The sequence below is a fragment of the Corvus kubaryi genome, unplaced genomic scaffold, assembly GCF_017639235.1.
Source record: "Corvus kubaryi isolate FWS band 111438036 unplaced genomic scaffold, C.kubaryi_AGA036_p1.0 136, whole genome shotgun sequence".
Taxonomy (NCBI): Eukaryota; Metazoa; Chordata; class Aves; order Passeriformes; family Corvidae; genus Corvus; species Corvus kubaryi.
This window is the reverse complement of record NW_024580670.1, coordinates 7236180-7263212: the sequence shown is the minus strand read 5'-3', so window position 1 is coordinate 7263212 and position 27033 is coordinate 7236180. Positions and strand designations below refer to the sequence as shown.

General features: G+C 43.1%; 1 protein-coding gene across 12 annotated transcripts in view; it reads right to left on the bottom strand.

Annotated features, from left to right (window-relative positions):
- CADPS (calcium dependent secretion activator) overlaps nt 1-27033 on the bottom strand; it is a 210514-nt gene that overhangs the window by 70797 nt on the left and 112684 nt on the right. For 11 of the 12 annotated variants that reach the window (XM_042015148.1, XM_042015248.1, XM_042015169.1 and 8 more), the window contains exons 12-14: nt 16037-16173; nt 10811-10998; nt 709-810 (exon numbers count right to left, since the gene is read on the bottom strand). In XM_042015148.1, the coding sequence (XP_041871082.1) occupies nt 709-810; nt 10811-10998; nt 16037-16173 (427 nt within the window). Of the gene's footprint in view, nt 1-708; nt 811-10810; nt 10999-16036; nt 16174-23192; nt 23205-27033 lie in introns of all 12 variants that reach the window. The other variant, XM_042015159.1, reaches the window with a different exon arrangement.

The window sequence follows — 27033 nt, the reverse complement described above, 5'->3', positions numbered from 1 at the left end:
GTCTTTCTATAGGGTAACTTTCTGAAAGGGTTTGGTGTAGGCACTAAGGCAGCAAAAGAAAATATGGGTTAGTAATAAGCTGATAGTTTTAGCAGTTTCTTAAATCTGGGTGTCACCTGGAGAGTTTTTAGGTCTCCTTGGAGAAAGATAATACCATCTTCTTCTAAAAATGGGGGGAAAAGGCTCCTCTGGAAAGGACATTTACTTCCAGCTGGAGACCTGGTGATGCACCAGGGTACAGGTAATGCACATCACCCATCTGTGTGTGAATGTGCACAACCTGCCTGACCTTACCAGTGTGCTGGGGGCCACTGATCCCTTTTTGGGAGGGTATCAAACCTTTTCCATACTTTGACATCCCTGCAGAAAGCCCTGCCTGTCAATACTAGGGAGAAGATAAAAGAGTAATAACTGAGCAGAGAGGAACAGAGAAGTAAGAGGGTAAGGGATCTTTTGTTGTTATAGTTTAGAAAAAATCCACAGCTTTACCATGCCTATGGGAGCAAGATGGTTTGAAATATCCTTCAAAGGATATATATTTAAAATCACATACCAGCTATGAACACGCTTCACTGCCCTGTGTAGGTCTGTGTCACTTATGCAAAATTCCTGTATGCATTCAAAACCTGCCTTTTGGCTTTGCTGCTTATAGGAGGGAGCTGTGAGGAATCATTCCTCTCGCATTCACCCTGGGCTCTGTGCCTTTACCTGAAATGTGTGATCTGATTCTCCAGCAGCACACGAAGCCGCTCCTTGATCTCTTCGAAACGCTCTTTCTCATCCACGGTCACAGTCCCTATCCCGTCAGGCCTGCAGGAGAAATGCCACAATGACTCGGGCTCCACCTCAGCATGCAGCACACTGCCCTTTCCAAAAGGAACCTCACCAACTGTGAGACCCGGGACAAAGGATGTGCCATGCCGAGACAGGGGTGGCTGCAGCAGCACTGCTGCCAAGGTATCAAAAATAAACAAATAAACTGGTATCCTCTCTCACAGTGGTAATCTATGTATGGACACCTCCCCACCCCCTTACTTTCATTATTAAAGAAGCTGGGAAAAGCAGATTTCCTTCTAAATACAGGTATACGCAGGGAGTGCAATGCCTCACATCAGGATTGAGCCCGTTGCTGGCAAAAGAGGGACTGAATTTCTCCAGAAAAATTCAGCTGCTAATTTAACACAATTCACAGTATAAAAGAATATCAACGACAGACATACATATAAACAGAATATAAAATTCTGCACTCCTTTCTAACCGCTGAATCACCCCATTATAGAGATTTCTTGAAGTGAACCATCTTCAATATATTCTGCTGAAATGTGCCTAAAGAGTGACATGCATTTTGCATTGAAAATGCTATGCCTCTTTGGGCGTTTAATTTTAATTTATAAAAATGAACACATTATGCAATTTATCACAAATTTTCTCAGACTACTTGATGCTCCTGTATTTAAGGAGTGCACAGGAGTGTGTTGTGAGACACCCAGATCCAGCTGCCTTGGGATATTTCTCATCTTTCACAGAGCACAGTGTGCAGACAATCCATGCCGAGGCTCTTTGTGGGGCTGGATAATGCCGTGGTCCCTGTACTCTTCCATCCCATACCTCTGCTGATGCCAACCCTGCCAAGAGCTGAGAGCAGAAATCCCCTCCTTCTCCCCCACACCCACATGGCACAATCCACTACACAGCAGCATCCCAGGCAAGAGGAAGAGAGCAAGTCTAATCCATCCATCCACCAAAGGGATTGGTCAGGCACACAATCATTGGCACTCTTTCTATTGCTGGAGAGCAAAGTCTAAGGATTTGTGTACTCCTGGGCAACTCTGCTGGCACAGGCACTCTTTAGGTAATGTAAGACGTCTTAAAATTGAACAAATGTTCTTACTTAAAGGCCTCCTCCAGTGCTCATCTTAAGCTGCATAAATCCGCAGTACTAGACTGATTTGATTTTACAAAAGACTTGGCAAGGGATTACAAAGCTTCTAATGAACCTCCTGACAGGGGTTAATTGGTTGGCTTTATTTTCCTCTTAAAGAATCAAAGGCCTTAAACTTTAAAAAAAAAATCTATAAAAAAAATAAAATCTATAAAATCTGTGCAATAACTTCTCCTCAACCCTACATTTAGTAAGCTCTTAATATCATAAATATGAACTCTGATATTCCAACACAGGTGAATAAACCATTGAAACATTTGGGAAGAAGAACTTGCAAACCATACATGATATTTACTGCAAAATTTTAAAGCTAAATATACATTAAATAAAACTTGAAACATAGACACAGAAAAAGACTTGAATACCAGGGCATGTATTTAAAGTTAAACAGCATTTAATCAGAATCTTTGTTTGATTATTTGCCAAATTGAGTTGTGTATTAAGGAAAAAAATAGGAAAAAAAGATTTAGGCTGAAACTTGGATAAAATGTCTCAGCTGGGGAACACATTTCATAAACAATTTTGGAAGTATGGATCTGGTCTCATTAGTAACTAATTAGTACTAGTTATTTTGAAGAAATGAGCAAGCCACAAAAAATTCAAATTAGATTTTGAGCAAAAATTAATGTCTTAACATGCTTAATATAATTTATTCCAAAGTTCCATAAAATATTTAATATTCAGATAGAGATGTCCATGCTTTTTGTGATGCTGTGCACCTCACAGTGCCTGGTTTGCTCCCAGGCAGAGAGAGATAATTCAAGGCAGACCACAATAAATGCCATACATTAAGGTGCAGGGTTGAAGCCCTCGTTTGACTTTTGGCATTCAGTCCTCCCCCTGTACCCACAACAGCTCAGAGTGTCACTGGGTTAATTGTGTCAGCACTGACAAAACAAGGGAGGAAAGGCTGCCTGCCCTAGTAGTGATTTGCTGAGGGATTGGAAATGGTCTGAAAATTGTGTTACCCTTTTCTGGGTCAATAACCTCAACTGGTGAGATTTAATGGCAGGATCTGACAGCTTGGGCTGGGTTGCAGCCCTCTCACATGAATCTCAGCTTCTTGCTGTACTCAAAGCACTCACCATGTAACAACTTCTGGTGGGCACCCAGCACAGGCTGACTTGGCAGTATCAGTTGTGTCCTGGCAGGGCAGTGGCAGCTCTGGAAGCATCACTGACCCACACAAAGACAAATGGTGAGCTCTGGAGGGAAAACCTCTGGCCAATGTGGCTTTTGACCAAGTCACAACACCTGAAGGGATGCCAACTAAACCCCTGAGTCACACACACAGTGAAAGCTTAATCCTTTGGTCTTTCCCTTTCTTAGCATCTGTGTGAGCCAGGAGGACACAAATCCAGTGGCTCCAGCCACCAGTCCCTCCATGCTGGGTGGAAGCACAAGTCACTCTCATGTCTCATGCAAACTTGAGACAATCTACAGGTCAGCTGTAGCCATTTTTGGAGCAGTGTGGATGTCTGGAAGGGCCTGCCAAGCGAGAGCCATCACCACAGCAAGGACTCCCTTTCTCACCCAGCTGTGGACTATATTGCATCTGACATGATGAGCATCTCTTGAATCTACCTTTCAAATTTTCGGCAAACCATTTTCTCACTGTCCTTCACAAAGTTGACATTTTCGTCAGCACGATAGGAAAGATGTCATGTCGGCTGCTTTTCAAGTTGTTGTCACAGTGGTTAGCACCAGTTCTGTCATCTTTGCTTTCCTCACAATCCCCCATCTTGAGCCATGTCACAAATAATAATACTTCCAATGTTTCTGTCAAATTTCAAATACTATAACCCAGTTGCACATCTTTGGATTTACTAGTTATGTTAATCTATGTTGCTCATCTTCCCAGAAGCTGAAGCATTAGAAACTCATTAATTAGTGACAAATGCAGGATATAGATAGAACTGGAAAAACACTACCCAAAGCCTTCCACTTAAATTATTAGCTCGATAATTTTGAAACCTAATTAAATATTCAAGTCAAATATACTTCGAAAATATAATCCTTCTGAGGGAACATATTTCTTTTCCTTTTTGCAAGAACACAAAGGCTATACAGCTTAGCATCACTGTAATTTAAGATTCACTTCTGTGCTCTAGAAAATTTCAGTACATGGCTGATGGGGCTGAAAAAAATCCCCAAGAGAAGCTCAAGCTGCACAGCTCATTCTGATGCTTACTGGTAATTTTGTTTTCAGCAAAGGTCTCCAGCTCAACTTTGATATTAGCTATTTGATCTCATGGACAGAAGCACCAACTCCTCCAACAAGCAGCATCTCTTGCAGCTGCAGGAACTGATGTTCTCACACACAATCCACAACCATATCACTATTGCACTGAAGCAGTGATGAGAAGTAAGAGGAGAGCAAAAGGGTGAAAAATAAGTCTTGGATGTACATAGTATATACAAATGCATGAGGGACAAAATGGGTTTGGGTCTAAGAATTCAGTTGGACAAACAACATTAATGTCTGCATCTGTGTGGAGACACAATTCCATCCAGTTCTCTAGCTCTTGCTCATGGGTACTTGAGGTGTACGGCAGAAGTTGTGGGCAGAGAGGGAAGTAAAAGGGCAAAAAAGGCAAGAAAAATAACTAACGAGATTTTTAATTATAAGTAAACATGTTTCAGATCACTCCTTCTGCTGCAGATTCACTGTGTTGGCTCTAAACTAGTAAATTCCCACTGTAAATATTTCATAGGAAAAGTTTTAAATGCCACTTTCCTAATCCCCCCATGTTTTTAAGTTTTAAGCCCAAAAACAACATCATCAACAAAGCAGGTGGTGAAATTAAAAAAAAAGGGTTGCAATTTAAACAGCAAAAATGATATTCCTTGTATAGCTTAGATGGTTTGTGCAAATCCTGGGGTTAATTATAAATTATAATTAGGACCTGTGATCCTAAGGCCACTGCTTTATTCTACAAGTCCCGCCCCCCCCCATGCCCTTTTCTAATTATACCCAGTGCCCCAGGGCTAGTTATGCTGCTAAAACAAATATATCAAAATGATTTTTTTAACAAAGATTAATATATGAAGCAATAGCATGCATTTGTATGCAATTATAAATACACAGTAAAGCTCGAGCGCGTTAATCTCTTTGACATAAGCCTCCATGAAATACCATGTCGGCTTCTAAATGAAAAGACATACCATCTTTTACACCTTTTATGTTTAACTTGTCTACACTTTTTTTTTCCTGGGGAAAATATTGCTTACACATAGCAAGCAGATCTTTGCATGCACTGTGAGCCCTGGCATGCAGAGCCGAGGGAAAAAAAACAATGTCAAAAACTGATGCAAATAATTTGATTTTTTAAGTAACAACTCAAATATAAAACACGTGCTGCCTTCAGCTCCCTTGCTGGTTGCCAGGTGCAGCACATATGAGCTATACAGTAAACATCGATGATTAGTGCCTTGGACGGCATGTGTCAGGAGAGGCTTTCACAGGATCCCAGGCAGGAAGAATTGCCGGCGTGCAGTCCCACCGGTTGCATGGGGACAGGCTCTGGAGATGTGGGCAGGATCACGGCCGCCTCTCACATCTCCCCCAGCAGACCAGACCTGAAGGAGTCCACCTGCCTAGAACCCTAGGAAAAAAACCTATTCAGCAAACACCAATTTTCCCCCTACTCCACTTTCTTTTGGGGACTCACACCGTGTGGGAAATGTTGGTGAGAAGCACTTTGTTCACCCCAGCGCTCTTGGGCACTGCCCCAGCCACCCATGAGGTACTGCCAAGCATGGGAACCATTTAATCTCCCAGTTCTTGCCTTCCTTTCACTTGGGCTCTCCTCCACACTGCAGCACCAAGCCAAGTCACGGCTCATTGATTCTCATGTGCGATCCGCACCCCTGATGCACTGTGCCGGCACCGGATGGTTTCTGAGCCCTGCCATCCTACACCCATTGTGATGAATCACGTCAGCCTCTCACACTGAGCTGGTGACCTGCTGGTGGCTGGCAAGCCAGCCCTTCAGCACAGGCAGCGCATCCCATCCGACAGAGAGTGGGAGCACCTGCTGTGTCACCACAGGCTGATTGTGGAGCTGGATGGGACACGGAGCCGGCACCTCACCACAGGGTTACACCCTGCCAGATTGAACCTGCCTTACTGCAGCCAGGGCAGGGCATCTGAATGAGATGTGGAAACTCAACACAAAGCTCTAAGGAAGTACACAAAGATATCATGATAAAGTATTTATGTATTTACTACTTAAGGGACCACAATAATCCTGTATTTCTTTTGTTTCAACTAGCTGTGTGGAAATCTTTATATGAAACAGACCAGATATGTAATGACAGTATAATGGAAAAAATTGCAGGTATGTCATGTAGAGTTTTCATTTCCTGAAGGTTTATGACAATAGCATTATTTCTGCTGGGTTACAGTAGTAAAAACAGTAATGAAAGCTAATGGTAACATTAGCTAAGGAAACAGTTTCTTCTTGAAAACAAGTTTGAGGCCAGTTTACAGAAGAAAGGGAAGTCACTAATATACCCAGTTAATTAACAGAGAGACTTGTAGCTGCTTGGATCCTAGGTAAATCATCATTGAACAACTTGCATAATATTGTGGTGTTTGGTTGTTATTAGACTGGAGGGAATTCAGTCCAGCATCCTGATTTTGATAAGCTCGGTCTGCTAATATTTAGTATGCAAACGATCAATATTTAAGTCTGATTTTTAAAAGTTTGGGATTAACAAGCACAAAAAGAGTTTTTCATGGTGCTAACTTTAAAGTTTAAAAATAATGCTCTATTCTATGCCTAAATCAAAAAAAATGCACAAGTGAAACCAAGGCCATTCCTGAAAGCCACTTTTTTGCAAGGGTCAGGAACCACTGCTCAAGATTTAGGCACTAACTTTGGACCTAGAAAAGTGCAGCTCAACTTTCTGTTCCACAATGCCTCTCCCATGTGCAGACAGGGAAGCAGTGAGGCTCCTCTAATACATCACCTCTTTGTGTGTCAAACAACACTGGCAATACTGTCACAGCCCTCTGACATGAGGACAGCGAAAACCTGGAGAGAGAAGACAGGGAAAGACCTTGGTGCCCATGTAAATCCTTTCAGAAGTTTATCCCAAATCACAGTGTCTTTTCAAAACCATTCCTGCTCTTGCCTTTTCTAGTTGTCTGGAGAACTATTGACAAAGAAAAGCAACATAGTGGTGGTACCAAAAGCAAAGAGACATCAATAAACATACAACATGTATTGCTGGATGTCTGGATAATTCCGTGTCTTTATTACCTGTCACCTATGTAAATATATCAGAAGTCACATTTTTTCATAATGATAGGTCTTTACAAAAGGCATCCTGTGATACCAAGTGGACCAAACTCCATTACTAGCTAATGAGTGACCACAACAATTAAAAAGCATTGAGTTCCTTGGTCTCAGTGAAGAGCAAGTACCTGAAGACAGTAAACCAAGTGGACATTGCTCTTGCTGGTCCCTGTTTTCCTCACACCCTGAATTTGCATAGTCAGGTGTCTCAGGAGGTGAAACTTGGGGCAAGTAATTTACATTAAACTCCATTTCTACTTGTGAAAAAGATGAAATTAAGAGAAAAATTAAGGTGACTGTCATGCAAATAGCAGTGATTTACAGCCTTGGTATGGAGAGATCATGTCAGGGGTCTGAATAAGATACATGAGCCCAAAGGAGGGGGAGACCAAACTCTGACACGTAAGGCAACAGGGCTCCAAACTGTCCACAAAATCCCATTCTGACCATTTCACCTGCTGCGGCCGCAGGGTCAGCTCCAAGCTAGAGATGCATTTCCACCAGCAGCCTTCCTGCTCCCGTCCTGGCTGCGGTGCGGCCGTGCTGCCGAGGCAGGAGCTGGACAGGCGAGGAGGCATCATCCCCACGCTGACGCCTGTCATCCTGTCAGCCTTGACCTTCAGGGTGTCCTCAGCATCCGCACTGCAGCCTGCCTGCACTTCCCGCTGACTGCAAGCGACTGTTGTCTCACTGCCTGACCTTATGCAAACACGATACAAACAGACAGCCCACCTCAGCTCCATCACTGTCTGCTGCTAATACAGGAGACTGATAGCCACATGAAATTACCTCACTGCTCGACCTTCATTACTGGGTGGCATATTCTGTCTGACAGCCAACCTCATCCTGGGGAAAGCGAAACCATCCGTTCAGGGGTTTTTACTGTCTAAAAGTGAAGGAACTCTTTTCTGTGAAGAAAATCAACACTTCTCCACATTCAATGGAAAAAGAAGCCTTTGTCAAAAATAAAAACGCCTTGTAACACAGTCTTTCCCAGACCACTGTGCATCCCAACAGCAATGCAATGCATGGCTGCTCCACAGATGTTCTGTTGAATGCTGTGCCGGGTCCTGGGGCAGGTGTGCCACCTTGACAAATTTTACATGGAAAGTTTCAGCTCAGCCAAGAGCTGTAAGTTTCCTGGGGAGAGCAGGGCCAGTCATAAGGCAACGAGCAATGTATGGACACAGCAGGTGGGAGGGAGGGACAGAGCTAAAGCAAGCTTTACACACGTTGCAACTGCATGGGTAAATACTGTCTTTCAATCGGTCTCTGCCAGCCAGCTCGCACATGCACGATGCATGTGGCCTTAACAGCTTTCTGAAAAGAAATCCTGACTCTTCCACTCAGATATTCATATTGCTTCGAGTAGGAACGAAAGATACGAAGTCACGTTTTTCTTTGAGACCCACCGTGGTCCCTTTTTGTGACCTTCTGGTAGCAAAAGCCAGATACTGCACCTCTTGGACTCCATAACAAACTTTTGGGTGTTAACCAGAGCCTGCCCTTGGTGGGAACACGCAACGCTGCAGCCTTGCAGCTCCCACACAGAGCCTCCCGCAATCCCCAGGCAACAGAGAGACAGCACAGACCAAGAAGGAACATGAACCTTCAGCTTTTGGATGTGAAGTCAACTGTCAGCTAAAGACAGCTAAGTCATAGCAAAACACCTCATTCCTTTCTTGGAATATTTTAAATGAGTGACTGAAATAGCCCGTCTGTGGCCAAACTGCCCCTCTGGTAGTGCCCAGCAGCTCCCGGCACAGCACAGCAGCCACACACAGCCCTGGACAGCTGTATAGCATGGGACTGGTTTGAAAGCATGACATGTTTCTGAGCCCACAATCTCCAGCCCTGTGGAGAGGGAATGGAAGGTTGTCACCTTGGCCCATACCATCAGATAGCTCCTGCCGCCAACCCTGATGAAGAGGAGGCTTCAGCCCTGGCTGTGCTGGACTATGTACAGAGGTACACAGGGTAGCTGTGATGAGCATCCCACCTCCTCTCTGTTATGGGCCAGACGGGCTTTGAGCCAGGTCCTCTTCCCACACCAGCTGTCTGCTGAGATGAGTCCTCCCTAGGACAAAAGGCAATGGGGCAGCCACTTTCACTGCCTGGTCCCATCCCCTAAACACCATGTGAGCCATCTTCTAAACACACACCTAAAAACCTAAGTCTCTGATCCCCTACGGGACTTGGGTGCCCAAATGCCATCCAGCTCCCAGGAGAGCACATGACCCGAATGCCAGAGTCAGGTCTCCCTGAGCTGTGGGGATGCAACTGCCCAGTGTGCTCAGTGACTGAGGCACCCTCAGTAACACACTCCTGTGCACTGCACACTTTCGCTTACCTTTTTGGCTCTGGATTCAGCTGGGTTTTGGGCTCTTTCTTTTTTTTGGACTCCTTTTTGGAGTCCTTTTTTGTCTCCGTTTCAGTGGCAGAGGCTTTTCCCCCCTCACCGTCTGCACTTGGCTGTGACCCACCAAGTAATTCTGCCATGAGTTGGCTTGGGGGAGTGATTGAAATGCGAGGGGCAAGGCCGGCAGCAAAAGTGAAAGAAACAAGAAGAAAGCATGAAAAACCTCAAAATAAAACAAAAGAAACTTAAGCTGAAAGGAAACAACTGAAACATATAACAATTGGCAAAGAAAGAATGAATGAGCAACGGAAAGTCAGAACTAAAAAAGAAACTAAAGAAGCAAAACTTGGTTTCCACGACAAGATGTATGAAAATAACTGCAAAACCAAGTGGCAGCCTTGAAATGTGAAACCTGGGCAATGCATGTCATAATTCAGGTTGATATTTACCAGAGGGTATATGAAAACACCTAATTATTTTATAACATTCCTTTCTTCAGCAGCATATGTAGGATACAAAATATCTCAAAGTATACAATATAAATTAACAAAAAAAGCAGAAAAAGAAGCTGCAATAGATGCTACAGCTGTCAACAAAATAAACAGAGAGGGGGGGAAAAGCACAGCTCCAGTTCCTCCCATCAAACGTTTGTCACATTTGAGAGAAAGGAACTGCCTTCTTCTGAAACTTAAATTGTTTTATAACAGAGCAAGATATAATTTTCTGTTACATCTAAGCAATTTCTGAACTGACATCACGTGGACTTTAAATGAGACATGGGTGCCCAAGGGCTTAAAGCCCTTCTGAGCACTGAAGTTTGATACTGCTGAAAATTTCACTGCTACAACTTGTCAGATCCTCTTGCACAGCAATTAAATCAGCACAGTGTATAATTTACTTCTATTTATTCAACCTGTGACAGACACAGGGACTGCAACCTTATCTTGTTCAGAACTGCATCTTAGCAGGTGCCTGGGCAAGTAAGTTAAAAACCTTCATTTCTGGATCCTCTATGTGCATTTTTACTGCTTACATTAAACAAGCAATGAAACAAACAAACAAATTGACTATGCCACTAGAAATGCTGCTGCCAAACATCCACTGTGAAAACAAATTGGGGACTGTTGTGCATTATCCAAGGAAACCTATATTTGACAAAGTCATCCCTTGTTGGCAGGGCACTGCTAGCCAAGAAGAATTCCTTACCTGTTGCCATGAACATGTGATGCACAAAAGGCAAAGCTGTAGTGAAGTAAGGTGGGGTCAATCATAGCTCCGTTTTCTGCGCGCTCTAGCAAATCTCTGAGGTAGCAGAGATGTCTGTGACAGCCTCTCACTCCATTACGTGCACAATACTCATCTAGCACAAAGACCTGGCCAGGACTAAACCAGCCCTGTTTAGAAATAAAGAGACTTGATTTTAAATATAAGTTATTAAATACAAAGGCTATCAGATTTGGAGGTGTAGTGATCAACTGTTCTAATAAGAGAAATACAAACCTAAGGCTACATTAAGGAAAAAGGAGAGAGGTCACTCAAACAATACAGTCTGTACATCATCACTCAAACACAGCATATACTCAGTGCAACCATTAACAAAAACATATTATGCTACAATTAAAGGGAAATGTTATTTAAAATGCTGAAAAGTTAGGCCAGTTCATGTCAGCACCTAGCAAAAAAGACCAAAGGAAAAAAGAGACACCTTTAAGAGATGACAAAGGTTTGGTTCTTTAAACAGTGTGAAACAGTAGTCTCATTCTGGGGATGGGATTGTACATTTGGCCAGAAGCAGAAAGATTAATCTGGGGGAAAGATGATTACACTGAAAAATGACTTCTCTTGCATCTGGCAGGTAGGAATGTCCTGCAGATGGAGAAATGCAATTCTGCAGTATCAGAAAGGGACATTTCCCATTGTCCTTATTGCGTGCCCCTGGCGACACACTCTGACATGGCCCAGCCCCTTGGCACCGAAACAAGGGGAGGTCTGCTCAAGAGCAGGGTTCCTTTACACATCCAGGAACCTCAGACCATTTCTTTGTATCAGTCCTGGTGGGACTGGCGACACAAGGCTTGTGGTGCAACGTCTGGACTCCCAAGGAGGATGCCCTTCCCTGCAAGGAGACAGCTCCGGTGAAGGTCCCGGTACAGCCAAAGTGGAGCGTGCCTCTGCCTTTGGGAAAGGCACTAATGAGAACAAGAATAATCTTGTAGATTGCTTTTCAAAATGCTGCAAAATTGTCAATATTTACATGGAAATTTGGGTGCTAAACAATTGCTAAGACGCAGCTCTGGAATGCATCAAGCTGCAAAATCTTTCATCATTTAATTGAAAAGTTCCTGCAGCGGGCGAGAGAGTAGTTGAGGCAGAGCACTGCCCCTATAGGCAACTTCTTTGCCACCCCATCTGTTACCCCAAATGCTACATCTTAGAAACAACACTGCTGTGAAAGATTAAAATATATTTTCTACCACTCAGATGACACCAAATCTTTTCTAGATGCCAAAATAGCTGCTTTGAAAAGAGTTGAAGAAATATCAATTAAGAGCTCAAAGACATAGAGAAGGATTTGCTCATCCTTATTGGGCCAACTCCAAAACAGATTGAGAAAAGAATTAAAATAATGAGGGGAAAATGATAGCTATAGGGAGTAGCTACAGTGCTGGGATCACTAGAAGTGCACATTTCAAAATGAAGACACAGAACAATGCAGATGGGACGGCCCTCTGGAAGGCTATTTTTTGGGAGGAGTATATTCGCCTTCTCCACTCTTAATGGTATTTTTGTCTGCTTTTTGGTTGGTGGTATTGTGCTTGATTCTGAAGTTCTTTATGTTGCTTGTTTCTTACATCCTTGGACCATCCCTTGTCTCTCTTCACATAAGTCTTTCATGATCGGGAATGGTAAAAATATGGAGATCCCGTGACTGTTCTGCTTTTGGATACAGCGGTAGAAGTGCAGCTGAAATTGTTATGTTCACCTAATACAAACAAAGAACTCATTTCTCCCTATGGGGTGAAATCTTGGCTCTACCGACAGTGATGGGAAGGCTGGTACTGATATCACTGGAGTCAAGTATCAGAGTCTGAGGCAAAGGAAGCAGAGGCTGAACCCAGTAATCTAGAACATCCCACACTGCTCCCCTGAATCAGGGTCTGGGATATGCTGGTTCTCAGGAGAACAGAAGGGATGGGGATCAACACTCAAAATCACTGCCATGGTGCAATGAGGGGAAGCGTGAGCAGAGCTCAGAGGTTCAGTGATGAGCCCCAGACCTCATGAGAGCACAGGCAGCAGATCCAGAGCCCAGAAGGACCAGGAGGTCTTCCTTGGTATGGCAGAGGTAGGAAATGAAACGCTGCTGAACGGGGATCCAATGGAGCAGTAAATGCTGCTCCCCACAGCCCGAGAAAAAACCCCAGGGTTTGATGAAAGGCGGTATTTAGATCCCCAACATCTTCAGGCAGATCCTGGCTCTTGATGAAGATTTGCCTGGCCCAACCAGCAGACACGCAGCCAGCCTGGCAAATGCAGCTGACAGAGATGACACATGGGGTGTCTGTCCCCAGCACAGATAGGTACAGCTCAGCATGGCCTCACAGATTGTCTCCAATGACATGAGGAAACCTGGAAGGGACAATGGAGGAAGGACACAGAGCACAAGGAGCTCCACTGACTGTGTTCAACAAGCTGAACTGCTCTGATAAGGAGGCATGTCCCAGCACCAGCAGGGAATGCCAGGGGAGCTTTGGAGCTGGGAAAAACAAGGTCAGGGCTGGTGACACATAGGCCAGTTTTCTAAAGGCAAAAGTAACTTTTGAGAAAACCAGAGTTTTTGAGGGAAACTTCACATTTCAGTAGCTGAATTTTCCCATTTATCATAGGAAATCCAAGAGAACTTAATCTTGGCGGCCTGTTTCATGGATGTCTTAACCTGACTCTTTCACATCATCTCAGTTAGGCTGGGTACTCTGAAGATCTCTCCCCAGTACATGCTGTGCTGTATAATGCAAATTCCATGAATCCTGACACATCATGGGCAATACAGCTCCAGCAGAGAGATGGCTGTGTGAGCTGGATGCTGGCAGTGGGTGGGGAAGTCTTGGGAAGAGTTGGAGGGCAGTTTCAGAAACAACACACACATCCAAGTGAAAAGAATGAAGACCCACATGTGTGTGCAGTCCATACTAAGCTGGAACAGCTGAAAACTCTTCTCAACAGTCCAGGAAATAGTATCAATTTTGTGGATGATGGGCAAGACCACTCTGTAAACTCTGCAGAAACTGTTCTTCCCCCTCCCCAGCACAGAGCTCTCTGACAGTAAACATCACTTCTGCCGTGGCTGGGATGAGTCAGCCAGGCTGTTTGTTTTCCTAGGGATGCCTGGCTCAGTCTGCGACTGGGCTCACAAGAGTGTTGTTTAACCTGGTTCCACGGAAAGGAGGCAATGCTGAGTTATGCCAGGGTAAGTCTTCTCTGGTACCTCCATGTCCATGTTTGAAAACAACAAGAGGTGTGACAAGGCAAAACTCTGTGGGACCTTGCATGGAATGTCCTGTAGGGAATAAGAATTGCCCAGTGGCACACAGTGGACAGAGCAGGCTTACCATGGGCTCACAGCTCCTCCAGCCAACTCAGCACAGTGCTATCACCAACATCCCAAAGACACAGCAAGAATAGTGGGAGCTTTTGCAGTTTTTGAGGGCATACCATAATCAGTACAAAACCATGGTAAAGTAAATAAAGAAGCACGTGAAACCAAGCGTAGGTGAACACAGGCCATTATTCTGTTCCTTCCAACACTGCAATGGGTGATTTGAAAGAAGATGGTTAATTGGTGATGCTCCACTCCAAAGAGGATGAGTCTTGGTGCTGAGGGGAGCTCCACTGCTCTGGTAGCTTCTAGCAAGGGCCTAAACATCTCCATAACAAGCAGAAGTGCGGCTGGTGGGTTTCTTGAAGAAAAACATTGTTAATCATTTTCACTGATGACCTCACACCTCTCCATGAGTTTAATTCAATGGCCACAGCTCTCTCACCAGGCCCAAGACTGCACAGAGACAAACCAGCAGCAAGCCAACCTCTCAGACATGCATGGATGGGGATGGTCTTCCTAGGGTCAGCCATGCGTGGAGAGCAGAAGCTGCATGCCAAAGTCACTGCCTGCCAGAGCAAGGACCTTGATGGAACCAGTGAGGAACCTGCTGCAGGTCTGACAATGCTCCCACCAAGCCTACTTGTACCACTTGGGTATCTGCAGCTAAAGTGCAGCCTTTCCCCACCCCATTCTTACCTCAGGGAATGTCCACAACTGTTCCTCCTAGCCCTGCCTCTCCTCAGGTAGGTGACAACTCACTATTGCTAGTGGCATTTACTGGATTTCAGTCCTTCAGAGGAGATTGGCCCTTGTATGTGGTGCAAGGAGCAGGACAGTGAGAAGAGCACCATGGTGGAGAGGGACGTGGAGGGCAGGATTTGAGACCGACAGCCTCCTTGCCAACTACTCAGCTGTGTTCCCAGGCTGCTGCTTTTAACAGCAAGGCACTTGAGAGCTCCAGGGACTGCACAGCTGGCAAAGGCTCTTGGTGTGGTCTTTCTGATGAAGGAGCCCACCATGACACCCCAGTGTGCCACCCTGTGCAACAGTCCCATGCCATGTCCTCTGTTTCAGGATGCTCTAGAAAGGATTTATCATGTTGTTTTCTCAAAAGTTAAGAGCCTCTTCATCCTCCTTATTGAAAATGCTAAAAATTATTTGTTCAGGTTGCATTGTTATTGGTTATTTGTTATTTAAGCCCTTATAGTGCACAAGAGCCCTGAAGCACTGCACCCCAGCCAAAGGCTACAAGCTGTCCTGGAGCAGCTCAGTGCCACTGTCCTACAGTGGGCAAAGAGCTGCAACTGCTGCTCATGGGAGTACTCAGGATGGGCATGCAACTATGTGAGCATGGACAGACTGCAGCAGCACTGCAGTTATCCACACAGTCCCATCTGTTACCTGCTTGGGACCCCTGCTCATAAAGAGACACAAAGCTGGGCTACAGTCATTCCTGGTGGGACTCCATTGACATGGGAGGTGGTACCAGACAGTCATCTTTCCCCTGTTCTTTCATCCTGAAGACTCTGGAAGGCAGTGCAGGAGGCTGCAAAACACTGCTCTCTACTTCACACTCCCACACTGGAGTTTTTCTTTGCAGGAAGAAACATTTTAAACATTGCAAACAGAAATTATAAAGACAGTGAGACTGGAGAAGAACAGCAGTCAGTTCACTGCAGGCAGCCTCTCAAAAGAAAATACGTCTGGGCCAAATTCAAACCTGGTGTAAACAGAAGTCAATCTTCAGCAACAGGGGGATTAGCCCCCACTCGCACTAGGTTTGACTTTGCTGCTTGATGTTTATATCACTAGAGACCAAAGAATATACTTGCCAGACAAGAATAGGAATCATTAAGTCTGTGGTCCAAAGTGAGGCGCTGAACCATCTCAAAGAGTGAAGCGTGGTCAAAGTTACAGGGATTGGAAGAGATAAATTCATCCATGCCATGCTTTTGAGCTCTATCTGCATCTGTTCATTTATACATATAGAGAAAGACACCATTTAGAGAGATATAAGACATTTTAATTGACAAATACAACAGAAAAAAATATACAGTATGAAGCATGAAAGCCAAGTATCTCCTCTTCCCTCCATTGCCATTAAGTTTTCTCTTTGCAGGCTGTACAGTACACTTCACCTCCCATTGTCAACTTGCATCAGTTATGGACTATATTATTGCATTTAGGCAAAAGATTTTAGAATTAACATCTTGTCAACTGCTCATTATAGTGCATTTATTCTGTACTTAAAACCAGAACACAAACGCAAGAATTCACTCTGCATCTTACAATAGACTATGAGTTAACAGAATTTTGGCTCACATAAGTAAATTAGCTCCTATTTAGATAGTTGTGGTTAATTGTAATAGATTCTGCCATTCTAATGAAGTTACAGCTTTCTTTCTCTACATTTACTAGCTTTTCTAGGTATCACATCAGTTACATTGTTCTTCCTCCAAATGCCAATGTTTGTCTTCCCCACGGCAATTTTTTTTCCTAACAGCAACTTTAAATGCTACCTCACTGAAATAAAAAGATGCTCTTTTAAGCATTGCTAAGAAGTTAAATTGATATGTAGTTTGTTGTCACAGAGGCAGTAACCCAACAGTGCGCCAGAGCTGCCAGTCATCCCAATGGAGAGACTGAATTTCCTCTGCCTAGATTACGAGCTGCCATTTTTGGGTGAATTAACAGCCTCAACGTATTCACACTTCTCTGCTTTGGGTGACGTTTATGGGCACTAACTCCTAGGGGCTAATTAATTAATCTCAACATGGTTAACTAAAAATACACCAAATTCAGCAGTTGAAATGAAGCTGCCAAGCCAGCCTGGGTGCGGCCAGCCAGGACCTCACTGGGAGCAGGTTTTGTTCTAGCAGCGGCTGGGGAATTAAAGGACACCTTTCACTAGGTTTTGTCTGTGCTCAGCTTCCTACTATATGGGTTCTTGCCAAATCCTCGACAAAGAAAATAGGATTTAAATCCTTCCCCTGTTCATAGCCTCCTAGGGGAACTGGGTGGCCTTGAAACAATGTGGCTGAAAGGACACAAAAATGCAGTTTTCCACACAAGGAGTATATGGTAACTGTATTTGTTTTAAAACAAAATCCCTCTTTACCAGAAAAAAAACCCCAAAAATCCTTAATTAAAAAGAAAAAAAAGCTTTAAATGAGAGTGAGAATGTTCTTTTATATATGTTTTTCTATTCAATATTTAGCTGTGAAGGATGGCATATCTTTCCAAATACCTCATTTGTGTCAGTGCTCTCACATAGTAATGATCATGGGTAGCAATCTTTACATTTTCTGTATAGTCTGTCGTTATCTATATACAAACTGTATAAATAACATCACCCACTGGAAAGAAATCAGACAAATTAAAACATGTAACATTTCAATTAGCTGCTAGCAATACTTAATTCAGCTGTAGCTGGCAACTTTCCTCATTATAACCCCACTGAATAAACATTGATGTTTTTCCCACAGAGGGTTAATTTTTGAGGGTCTGCTCCCCTGTTTTGCTCTGTGTGCTGTTTCCTGCTGCCCCCTACCCCTGCCTCCCTTCCAGGACCCAAATCCTCTCATCTGCTGGCAACTCTGTGCATTCAGCACCAGGACAGAAGAAGCGGCTAATGGTGCTGAGTGAGGTGTCAGCACAAGGGCTGGCTCAGGAGATGGGAACAACCTCCCTGGGGAGTGCATCACCTCCATGGCACCTCTCCAGCATCCCTGGGCATGGGATGTGAAACCCACCCAGCCCTGGGGCCTGCAGCACAGACTGACTCCTGTCTGTTTTGACAGCTTTCTGCCCCATTGTCTCTGTCCCTTTGGGCCAAGATGGATTTGATTGCATTCACTCCCGAAGAGTTCGGCTGTACTGTTTTCATTCCATCCCCAGTGCCCAGAAAATATTTTAACAGCTATTATCAGACTACTTTTAATGGCTTGCTGCTCTGCCCGGCTCCTCGGAGTTGACTGCAAGCTGACAAATTGGCTGGAGGCCTTCATTTACCAGCTTTGCTCAGAGATTTTATTACTTTTCAATTAGGAGCCCTGATACACTGTCAATCCTCCTGCTCAGCCAACGAGGCTCTGAGAGCTGAGTAAATCAGCTGGAAATTTGAAGAGTCCTCTAGCCCTTTAGCTGGTGAACTTTTTTGAGCATATGTGCTAGAAAGAATGTTTGAAATTAGTATTTTTATTCCACACTAATAAGCTTTTCCCCACATTACATTCTGTGAGCAAGGTGGGCACAGAGCAGACCTTCTGCTGGTGGGAACCGACTGAAGCGCTGCTGGCTTCCACATAGCTGAGGGTCTGGCTGGGCTTTTTACAATCTCCCTGCCCCAGGCAGAGGCACAGACAGTTCCCTGCCAAGTGTGAGAACAGACACAGTGATTAAATGCCCTTCACAACTGTCCACAATCAGGGGCAATTTTACTTTCATGACTTTGAAGCCATGTCTTCCGTTGGGTGCCTGCTCAAAAGCCCCTTTGCCCCAAATCCCTCCTCCTCAGAACAACCACATGAAGAGAGAGACATCAGACATGGCACTAGGTGAGCTCAAGTGGCCAGCAAAGCATGATGCACATGACTTCTGCTCAGTCAGTGATTTAAAATGTGGATTTCTGCCATGGGGAGGAGGATGAGCAGCTGCAGCTCTCCCTGCATAGCCCAGGACCACAGCTCTTGCATGGCCAAACCATTTTGCACCAGCAGAGATGCAGGGCTGGGTGGGTGCACATCAGCACCCACAGCTGTCGTGATGTGACCTGGAGATGTCTGTGGAGAATGGTAATACAAATGTGTATTTCTTTTAAATGAAATATCAGCTCTGGGCCAGATGCTTCTCTGGGCCAAAATTCTTAAAAATAATAAGGAGCAGGTTAAAGAAGTCAATTCTATGCTAAACTCACCTTCCCTTAATTATTCTAAATAAACACCCCATGCACCTTGCAACTTATTTTTGTATTTTGATTTTTCCAGTGGACTCACTTTTAAAAATGAAATTAATGAATCAAATGATACAAAAAACATTAAACTTCATAGGCAACACAAAAAGAAAAAAACAGATCTAAATATATTATTACTCTGCTTCAGACAAATATCTGCAATTTAAAATAATGCCAACATCTGCATATGAAATAAGTTCTATGTATAATCCACCTTCTTTCAAAATGGCCTATACAGTTTGATTTTAAACAAAGCACAAAATGAGAATGGCTAATATTCACACCCAAACTGTGTAGCCAATTTTTAAGTACTTTAAATTAATTGTTTCAGTCAAATACAGCTGCTTTTTTGACCCTGCTCTGTTATTCTAGCTAAAAAGGAAGGAGCAACCAAAGGAAGAAAGTTATATGATGCTCCAGTAATTTGCAATCCCTTCCCAAGGTGCTGTGCCAAGCTTACTGGTGTTTCTTTGTTTGGGGCCCCAGCTGAAGTGCTGCTGCAGGCCCACAAAAGTCATGTTACATTTTAGACAAGCTGCACACGAGTGCAGTTGAAAGGTGTTCGATGGTGGTCTCAGAAGGGAGGCTGCCAGTGGATGGACATGGCCAGCACAGGCTCCACAAACCTTTCTTCTGCAAAACTGCAGACTCTGGCCTTTTATATCACACTTGGTCCCCTACATTACTGCCTTTTTTGAATACTGCTGGGTTTATTTTGTCCATTTTTATCCAGTTTGCATTTTGTGCTGACTCCATTAACTGGACCCCTGTCACACATGCCCTCCCTACATGTGTTTGAAATGAGAGTCTTAAAAATCTGCCAGTGTCAGGAACACAAAGATTTCAACAATAACAAGAATCATGCAAACCAGAGGACTATCCCACTGTTTGGTTCTCTGAGGGCTGTATTTATCTTTATCTATCTGTTATTTAAAAAGGAAGAGACAAACCAGTCAAATCTCTCATTCTTTTTTTTTTTTTCTTAAATGTATTTCCCTGCTCTCTGCGTTTCTTTTGCTCCAGCAATAATCTTGGCAGATTTTGCTTTGAGAGCAGTGAAGTTAATAGTGGGGGACAAGCTCCATAAAAGAATTCTTGTTATAAAAGGCTGTAGGTAGCCATTTTATTGTAAGAATTTCTTAATATAGATTTATTTTTTTTTCATTAATGAGTGACTTTGGTTTAGTACCAAAGGCAACTGAAAATTCAGTAAATTTTACAACACATTTCCCTATTGAAAAAACAATAAAAATCCACCAAACAAACAAAAACCCAAACAACTGTAAATTAAAAGGTGACTTTGTATCTTACTCATCTGGAAAATGTGTGCTTGTCATATCTGCTTGACATTACAAGAATGAAGATGTGGTTTGGACAGTAACAAACAATGACACTAGTCAACCTCATCAGGAGACATGAAATAAAGGAATGACAATGATTGATGGCAGCTATTCATTTACAGATATTTCTAGAAAAGTCTTCGATGGCCTGGCTGGGCAGAGCGGGAGAACTTTTCCAGCCTGACCAGCAATGCACTGCGGCGGGTGACTCACAGAGTGCCCACTACAACCCACTGCCTGCCCTGAGGGGCAGTGGGGTCCCCTCCTGCTCACAGACACATTTGGGCTGTGCCTTGTTAAAGAAATACCCAGGGAAGTGCCTGAAAACCTCATTTGGTTTGCCCGTGTGGAGCGAGAGACTTCACTAGCAAATACTGGTGTTCTGGAGGGGGAAACACTAAATCCCTGTACCTGGATTCAAATGCTGGGTGGATTATGAGTGAGCTGCTGGCAGTGCTAGCTGGTGATTTACCATGTCCCCTCCTCACTGTGCACTGTCATTGCACCTCTGCGTGTGTGTGCTCAGGGGTCTGTAAACCTCCTCCCCAAACCTTCTCCCCATGCGGAGCTGTGGCTCCATGCAGGAGCCTCAATTTGCCTCTCAGCTGCAAAGCCAAGAGCTCTTTCTTCTACCTTTCATATTATTGCATGTTAGAAGATAGTTTTAAATTTAATGGGCTGTTTATTCCTGTGGCTTATGGCTTTTCCCCTGCTTCAAACAAATTCTTTTCTGCTTCAGTTAGAATTTTAATAAATTATTATGAATGCTCCTGTAAATCACCAGACACACGAGGCACTGAATTGCAATCTAAGTTATCTAAGGATTGGTAGTTAGATTAATAAGAATTTGTAGTACGCACTTACATAATTCCTTGTGTGGCAAGTTAAAAACACAGTTTTAGAACAGCTATTTATAATATAAAACATTGTTTCACAGCGTTTTTGTAACTATTTAAGAATATTTTGAATTGGATGGCTGCAGAAACATGTGAATTTGTATTTCATAAGTTAGAGGTCCAGGCTTCTTAAAGCACGTAGAACAGATTTACAGGCTAGTTTTAAATTCATGCAAGTTATGTGAGACTGATTTAACTTTTAATTCTGCATTCCTGCAATGAAGCATCTGCAAGTTGACAATACAGAAGACACAGCAGCGTTCCCATGATATCTCTAACTATCTAAAAAAAGTAAAGCAATTAAAGCACAAAACTAATAATCTAATAAGATAGCAATGCATTGTAGTGCAAATACATGTAATGTTGCCAAACCCAGGCTCATTCATTCGTTCATTCATCCACTCTTTCTTTCTTTCTTTCAAAGTGGCAAAAATCTGTATTTCATTCAAATTAAGCTTTTGTGGGTTTGGTTGGGGTTGGTTTTTGGTTTTTTTTTTTTTTGTGGTAAAGTCTGATAAGAATTCTCTTTGGAAATCCAAACATGTAGAAAACAAAATAAAGAAAGAAAAAAGAAAGTGTCTGCTGAGAAGGAATTCTGCCTGCTACCCAAGGGGATATTTGTACACACACGCACGCACACATACACATAGGAAAAAAGAAGAAAAAGAAATAAAAGGAGGAGGAAGGAAAAAAAGGAGTCTTGTTTGATGGCCAAGAGGGATGACACCACCTGTTCCTTCTCATAATTGCATTCAGATACTCCGGATACATATTTGCCAGCTCTCATGACCCACTGATGCTATTCCCTCCTAAGGAAAAAGCAGGCACTCACCAGATATTACAGAAGATTTTAACACCAAAAAAGGATTTGTACTGGGTGTGTTTAGGACTGATCAAACTAAGGAAAAGCTCTCTTACAGCACAAATCTGGAGTTTTATCTTTTGCGAAGTAGGTATACCAGTGGGAAAAAGTAAAATAACAATTCCCTTGGCTTATTCTTTGACTAGCATGGCTTTGACTGGTGACTGAGACCCAGGCTAAAACAATAATTTATTATAATTTTAGTGAACAGCAGCACCCCTCCATGACAAATGCATTTAAGTCAGAGCAGGCCAGCATCTCCAAATGCAGGGTGACCCAGAGAGCTGCCACTTGCTGCTAGAATCATTCCCTACCAAGTTAACGGGAGAGGGAACTATCAAACCTCGATGATTCAGGGCTCTTTTCACAGGTCATGTGCAGAGGGGTTTCTGGGGGTCTCCTCTGGAGTCCTGCACCTTCTCTGGGTCTCTTGGGGTCTCCTGCCCTACCTTTCTATGCTTTGAGGTGTCCATGGTTTGCCCTGCACTCTGGTGCACTGCACCAAGCTAATCATCAGCACGGAGAGAAAGGATATTGTCAGAGTGCAAAATGATCTGTTTTCAGGCAGGAAGCAGTCAACTAGATGTAAATTCCATGAAACAAAAGAAGGTATTATTTACAGTTTTATTGTGATGTTAATTAATATTTACATCTTGGAATGAAAAATAGAAATGTTAATGATTGGCTTTACTAAGAGGATCACTTGATGCCAATGTGAAAGCCAGGGAGAGAAGGCAATTATGCAGACATCACATGCATCCCAATTTCAGTATGGAAACTTACATTTCAAATCTCAATTCAGGAAAATAACATGGAAAGTTTGTACTACAAAATCTAAACATGAGAAAGATTTAAGAGAAAAAAAAAAAAAGCACATTGCGTATGTCAGATAATCTAGTCTGATTATCTGAGCTGTGCTAGCTACAGGGAAGCACTTACCCTTGAGTCCAGCTAGAAGTTAGCAGGGTAAGAAGGAACAAACCAGAATAACATAAAGACTAGCAACAAGGCTCAGGAAAGCAGACAGGAGCCCTAACCTAGCAGCTAAATACTTGGGTTCAAGCAAAGAATGAAAAAGAAACTAAAGAAAATCAAACCAACCAAAAAGAAAACCACTTACAGCTGAAAATTTCTCAAGCAGCTCAATAAACCTTGCTACTTATTATGGGGAAACAAATCATCACAAATTCTCAAAACAACCAACTCATTGTATATGGTGTGATTAACAGTTATTAAATATAAACAGACATTAAAAACTACATATAACCACAAATGATACGTAAAACAAGTACAGACCAATCTTTCACATTAAAAAAAAGGGCTCCAAGAAACAAAAAAGAATGTTGAGCACGTTTGGGAATTTTCTTCGATACATCACTAACACAGAACAAAGATTGGTGCTTTCAGACAAGTGACCACTTTTATGAAGCTTAAATATTGCCAAAAGGTGTAATATGTATTGGCAGCATTATTGACTATAAAACTGTGAAGGATTCCAACACTAAACAAGAACCGTTTGGGGTTTTTTCTTTTATAATGCGAACACTGGAGAAAAGCACAGCTTTGCGTAAATGGAGTTTTTCTTTGAAATTGCAGCAAAAAAAAAAAAGCAAAACTTTTCACTCTAACAGGTATTGTTCACCCACATAAAAGGAATTGTAAGTCATACAAAAATTAATGAATAGCAGGATCTATTTTTTCCAGTACTTAAATTGCAAATAAAATAAACTCCACCCTGGCTCGGAGCTGTCTGTTTACTTCAAAGTAAAGTGCTGCCTTTGAACTGTGGATGAGAATTTGAGTGCCGCTCAAACTTTATATTTACTAAGTCAAAAGATGTGGGAACCAAATGGAATTCACTATTTCTCCCAAGTTTCCCAAACAGCAAGATATCTGCTTCCCAATTTTCTGTGCAACAGACAGCTCCATGCCGGGCATGGAGGGCTGGATTTTCCCTGTGTGTGCATGCATGCACATGAGGCGTCTCAGACTGTTACGACACGGAAGCTCTAACAACAGTTACTCGTCAAATGGCTTAACATTTACTTCTTTGCACATCCTCATTCACCATAGCCTCTAATAAGCACAAAAAAAAAAAAAAAGACAGGTATAAAGATAAACATACAAGAATAAAATGTCTCACAGAAGTCCTTACCTTTCTGCAGGCAAAAAAAAGCCCCAAACCCCACACCAAAACATTCAAGCAAAAAAAAAAAAAAAAAAAAAGCCAGTAACAAACTAGACCCTTTTAAAAATGCAATACTTGGTATGTTTGGATTTCAAGACTGAAGGAGCTGAGATATGTATTTGTATATTTAAGACTCCCCATGCGTGGCATGCATGACTCACTGCTGCTTCAGATCATTTAACTGCTGTGCCCCATGACTTTTGCAATGAGCACTGCCACGTATAGATGTTGAAATATGAAAAATGAGCAGCCTTTCCTGTTGAGATGAAGGTGTATTATGGCACGTTGCCCTCCTCCTCTTGTAGAACATGCACAAAGACCTGTCAGAGGGATCTAGATCCAAAGGGGTAGGAGGAAGGAAAACCAAGGACAAAACACACCAGCCCAGAAGATGCTCAAGTAGTAAGCCATCACACTGATGGACTGATGAGCCAACTAGTTTCTCTCTTCCAGGCTTTGGCACAACATATCCAAGAGGGTTTCCCAGTGCTTGCAGCAAAAAGGGGTGCCTGACACTGCGCGACTTACAGAAAAATACATTGTGGATGGAAAGAGGGTGGTGGTGTTATAAAAAGCAAAATGATCCAGATTTGGAGCTGGTATTGGCATGAGAACAAGTGAGAGAAACAGAGGTCAGATCCTGACTCCCTCAAATGCCCTGGAGGGCCCAGGGGGTGAAATCTTGGCTGTTTTCACCAGAAGCAAGGATGAAGGAGCCCTGCCTCCTGGCAAGTGAGATGCAAAAACAAGGTCAAGCCGGTGGCATCTCTCTAGCTCTGAGCACAGTCAGGCTGATAGAGCCTGCAGGACCACAAGCAGCACAGGGATCTGATGGATGTGCTGGACTGTGTAGATGCAGAATTGACTCCTGGGCTCAGTCACTGACCTCCCTGATCCCTGGCAAGGATTAGGATAAGCCAGCTGCCCCTTCTCCACCCCAGATACCCTATGCAGAGAGGTTCAGCTCACCCACACACACAGCGCTTGGCTGTGCAAGGAAATCATACACCCAAGTGTCCACTGCCCTGGGCAATCCCTTTTCCTCCTCAAAATCCTGACAGATTTTGCAACAGCTGCTATGATGTGTTTTGGAAAGCAACACTTCACCTGACCCTTCATATTGGTCTGTTGAAGCGAAAACTGTAAATATCAGGAATTTACCCAGCAGAAAAATTCTCCAAGCTTGATGTCTGCAGGGATAGGAGAAGACTGGAGGGAAAGGTGTTTCCTCAGTTTGATGTTCTCTGCTCTCATTCTACTCTGCAGGGATCATGCTGGGGTGAGCAGGAGTACATCCTCTGGGCACCAACCCCACAACTAAGAGCACCCTTCAGCATCACTTGTTAGGAGAGGGAGCAACATGCAGAATCCCTCTGTTGCTCACCCTTGCTATGCTTGAAGGCTTTTAGTCTGTGAAAAAGCAGCAGTAGAAGGATCTGTGCCTGCTGTTTCCAAGAACTCTCTGATTAAACATTCTGGGCAGAGGGACATAAATCCCTGGGAATGCTCTTGGGTCGGCATGACTCAGCCAGGCCTAGAGGCTTATCATAGCCAGTAAAGGTCCCACGTACAAGAGGCCAATCCCCACCTCCCATTTTGGCTTTCTGAGAGGCATCCTTCCTTCCCAACCCCAGTTCTTTACACCTTGCACTCCCAAAGTGCAATGAAGAGGATGAGGATCATTGAAATGAAAACAGTGACTATAGGCTACCACACGGCATCACACTGCGTTTCACTTGCAGCAGCAGCAATGCAAGGCAGAAAGAAGGCCAAAACACGCACGCATGTTGAAGATACAAAAAAATAAAAAAGCAGCAAGCAGAGGTTTTCTGCTGCACCACTGGTCATACAGCTGTATGTCTTGTACTGTTATTTTCTATAAATACTGACATGAAGAAGTTAAACAAATATAAAAGATGGACAAATGCTATTGATAAGGAAAGGGCAGATATTCTGAGTTCCTTACAACAATATACTCCATAACTGCTTTACAGAGACCATTAAAAAAAAGTTAAAATCTGATTTAATCAGAAGAATTCTTTAGTATTTACTACTTTTCCTTATTTTACTTATATTTAATGATAAAATAACTCTTAAATTTTGCCAAAACTAGCAAGAACTGGTGTATGTTACATAACAAAGGGGCTGCAGATGATTGAGACCTTCAAGAAAATGAGTGAAGAGGCATTTGTGTAGTTTATAATCAAATTACATTTGCAAGACAAATGAAATTGCTCTAAATTTCAAATGAAGCAAAGTGGGTATGACTGCATAGGACATGCAGCATAGCTATGACTTAAAAGATGATTGCTTTAAATTCACATCTAACTGGCCTGCAAAGCAACCTGTTAAAAATACCATATGTTTTCCTACAGTTGAATATTCAACAGGAGACCTCTTTTTGTGTGTGCATTTCATACTTGTAAGATTTGCACCTGTAGTTTTGAGCACATGATGCATTTGATAGACAGCTAATGGTGCTAATGAATCACTTTGATCTGGGTGTGCAACTTATTGTGTGGGGGTAAAACACATGTTTTGGAAAGCAAGGTGGGTCTCAGGCTCTCAGATCCCAGTCTCTCTCCTCCATCA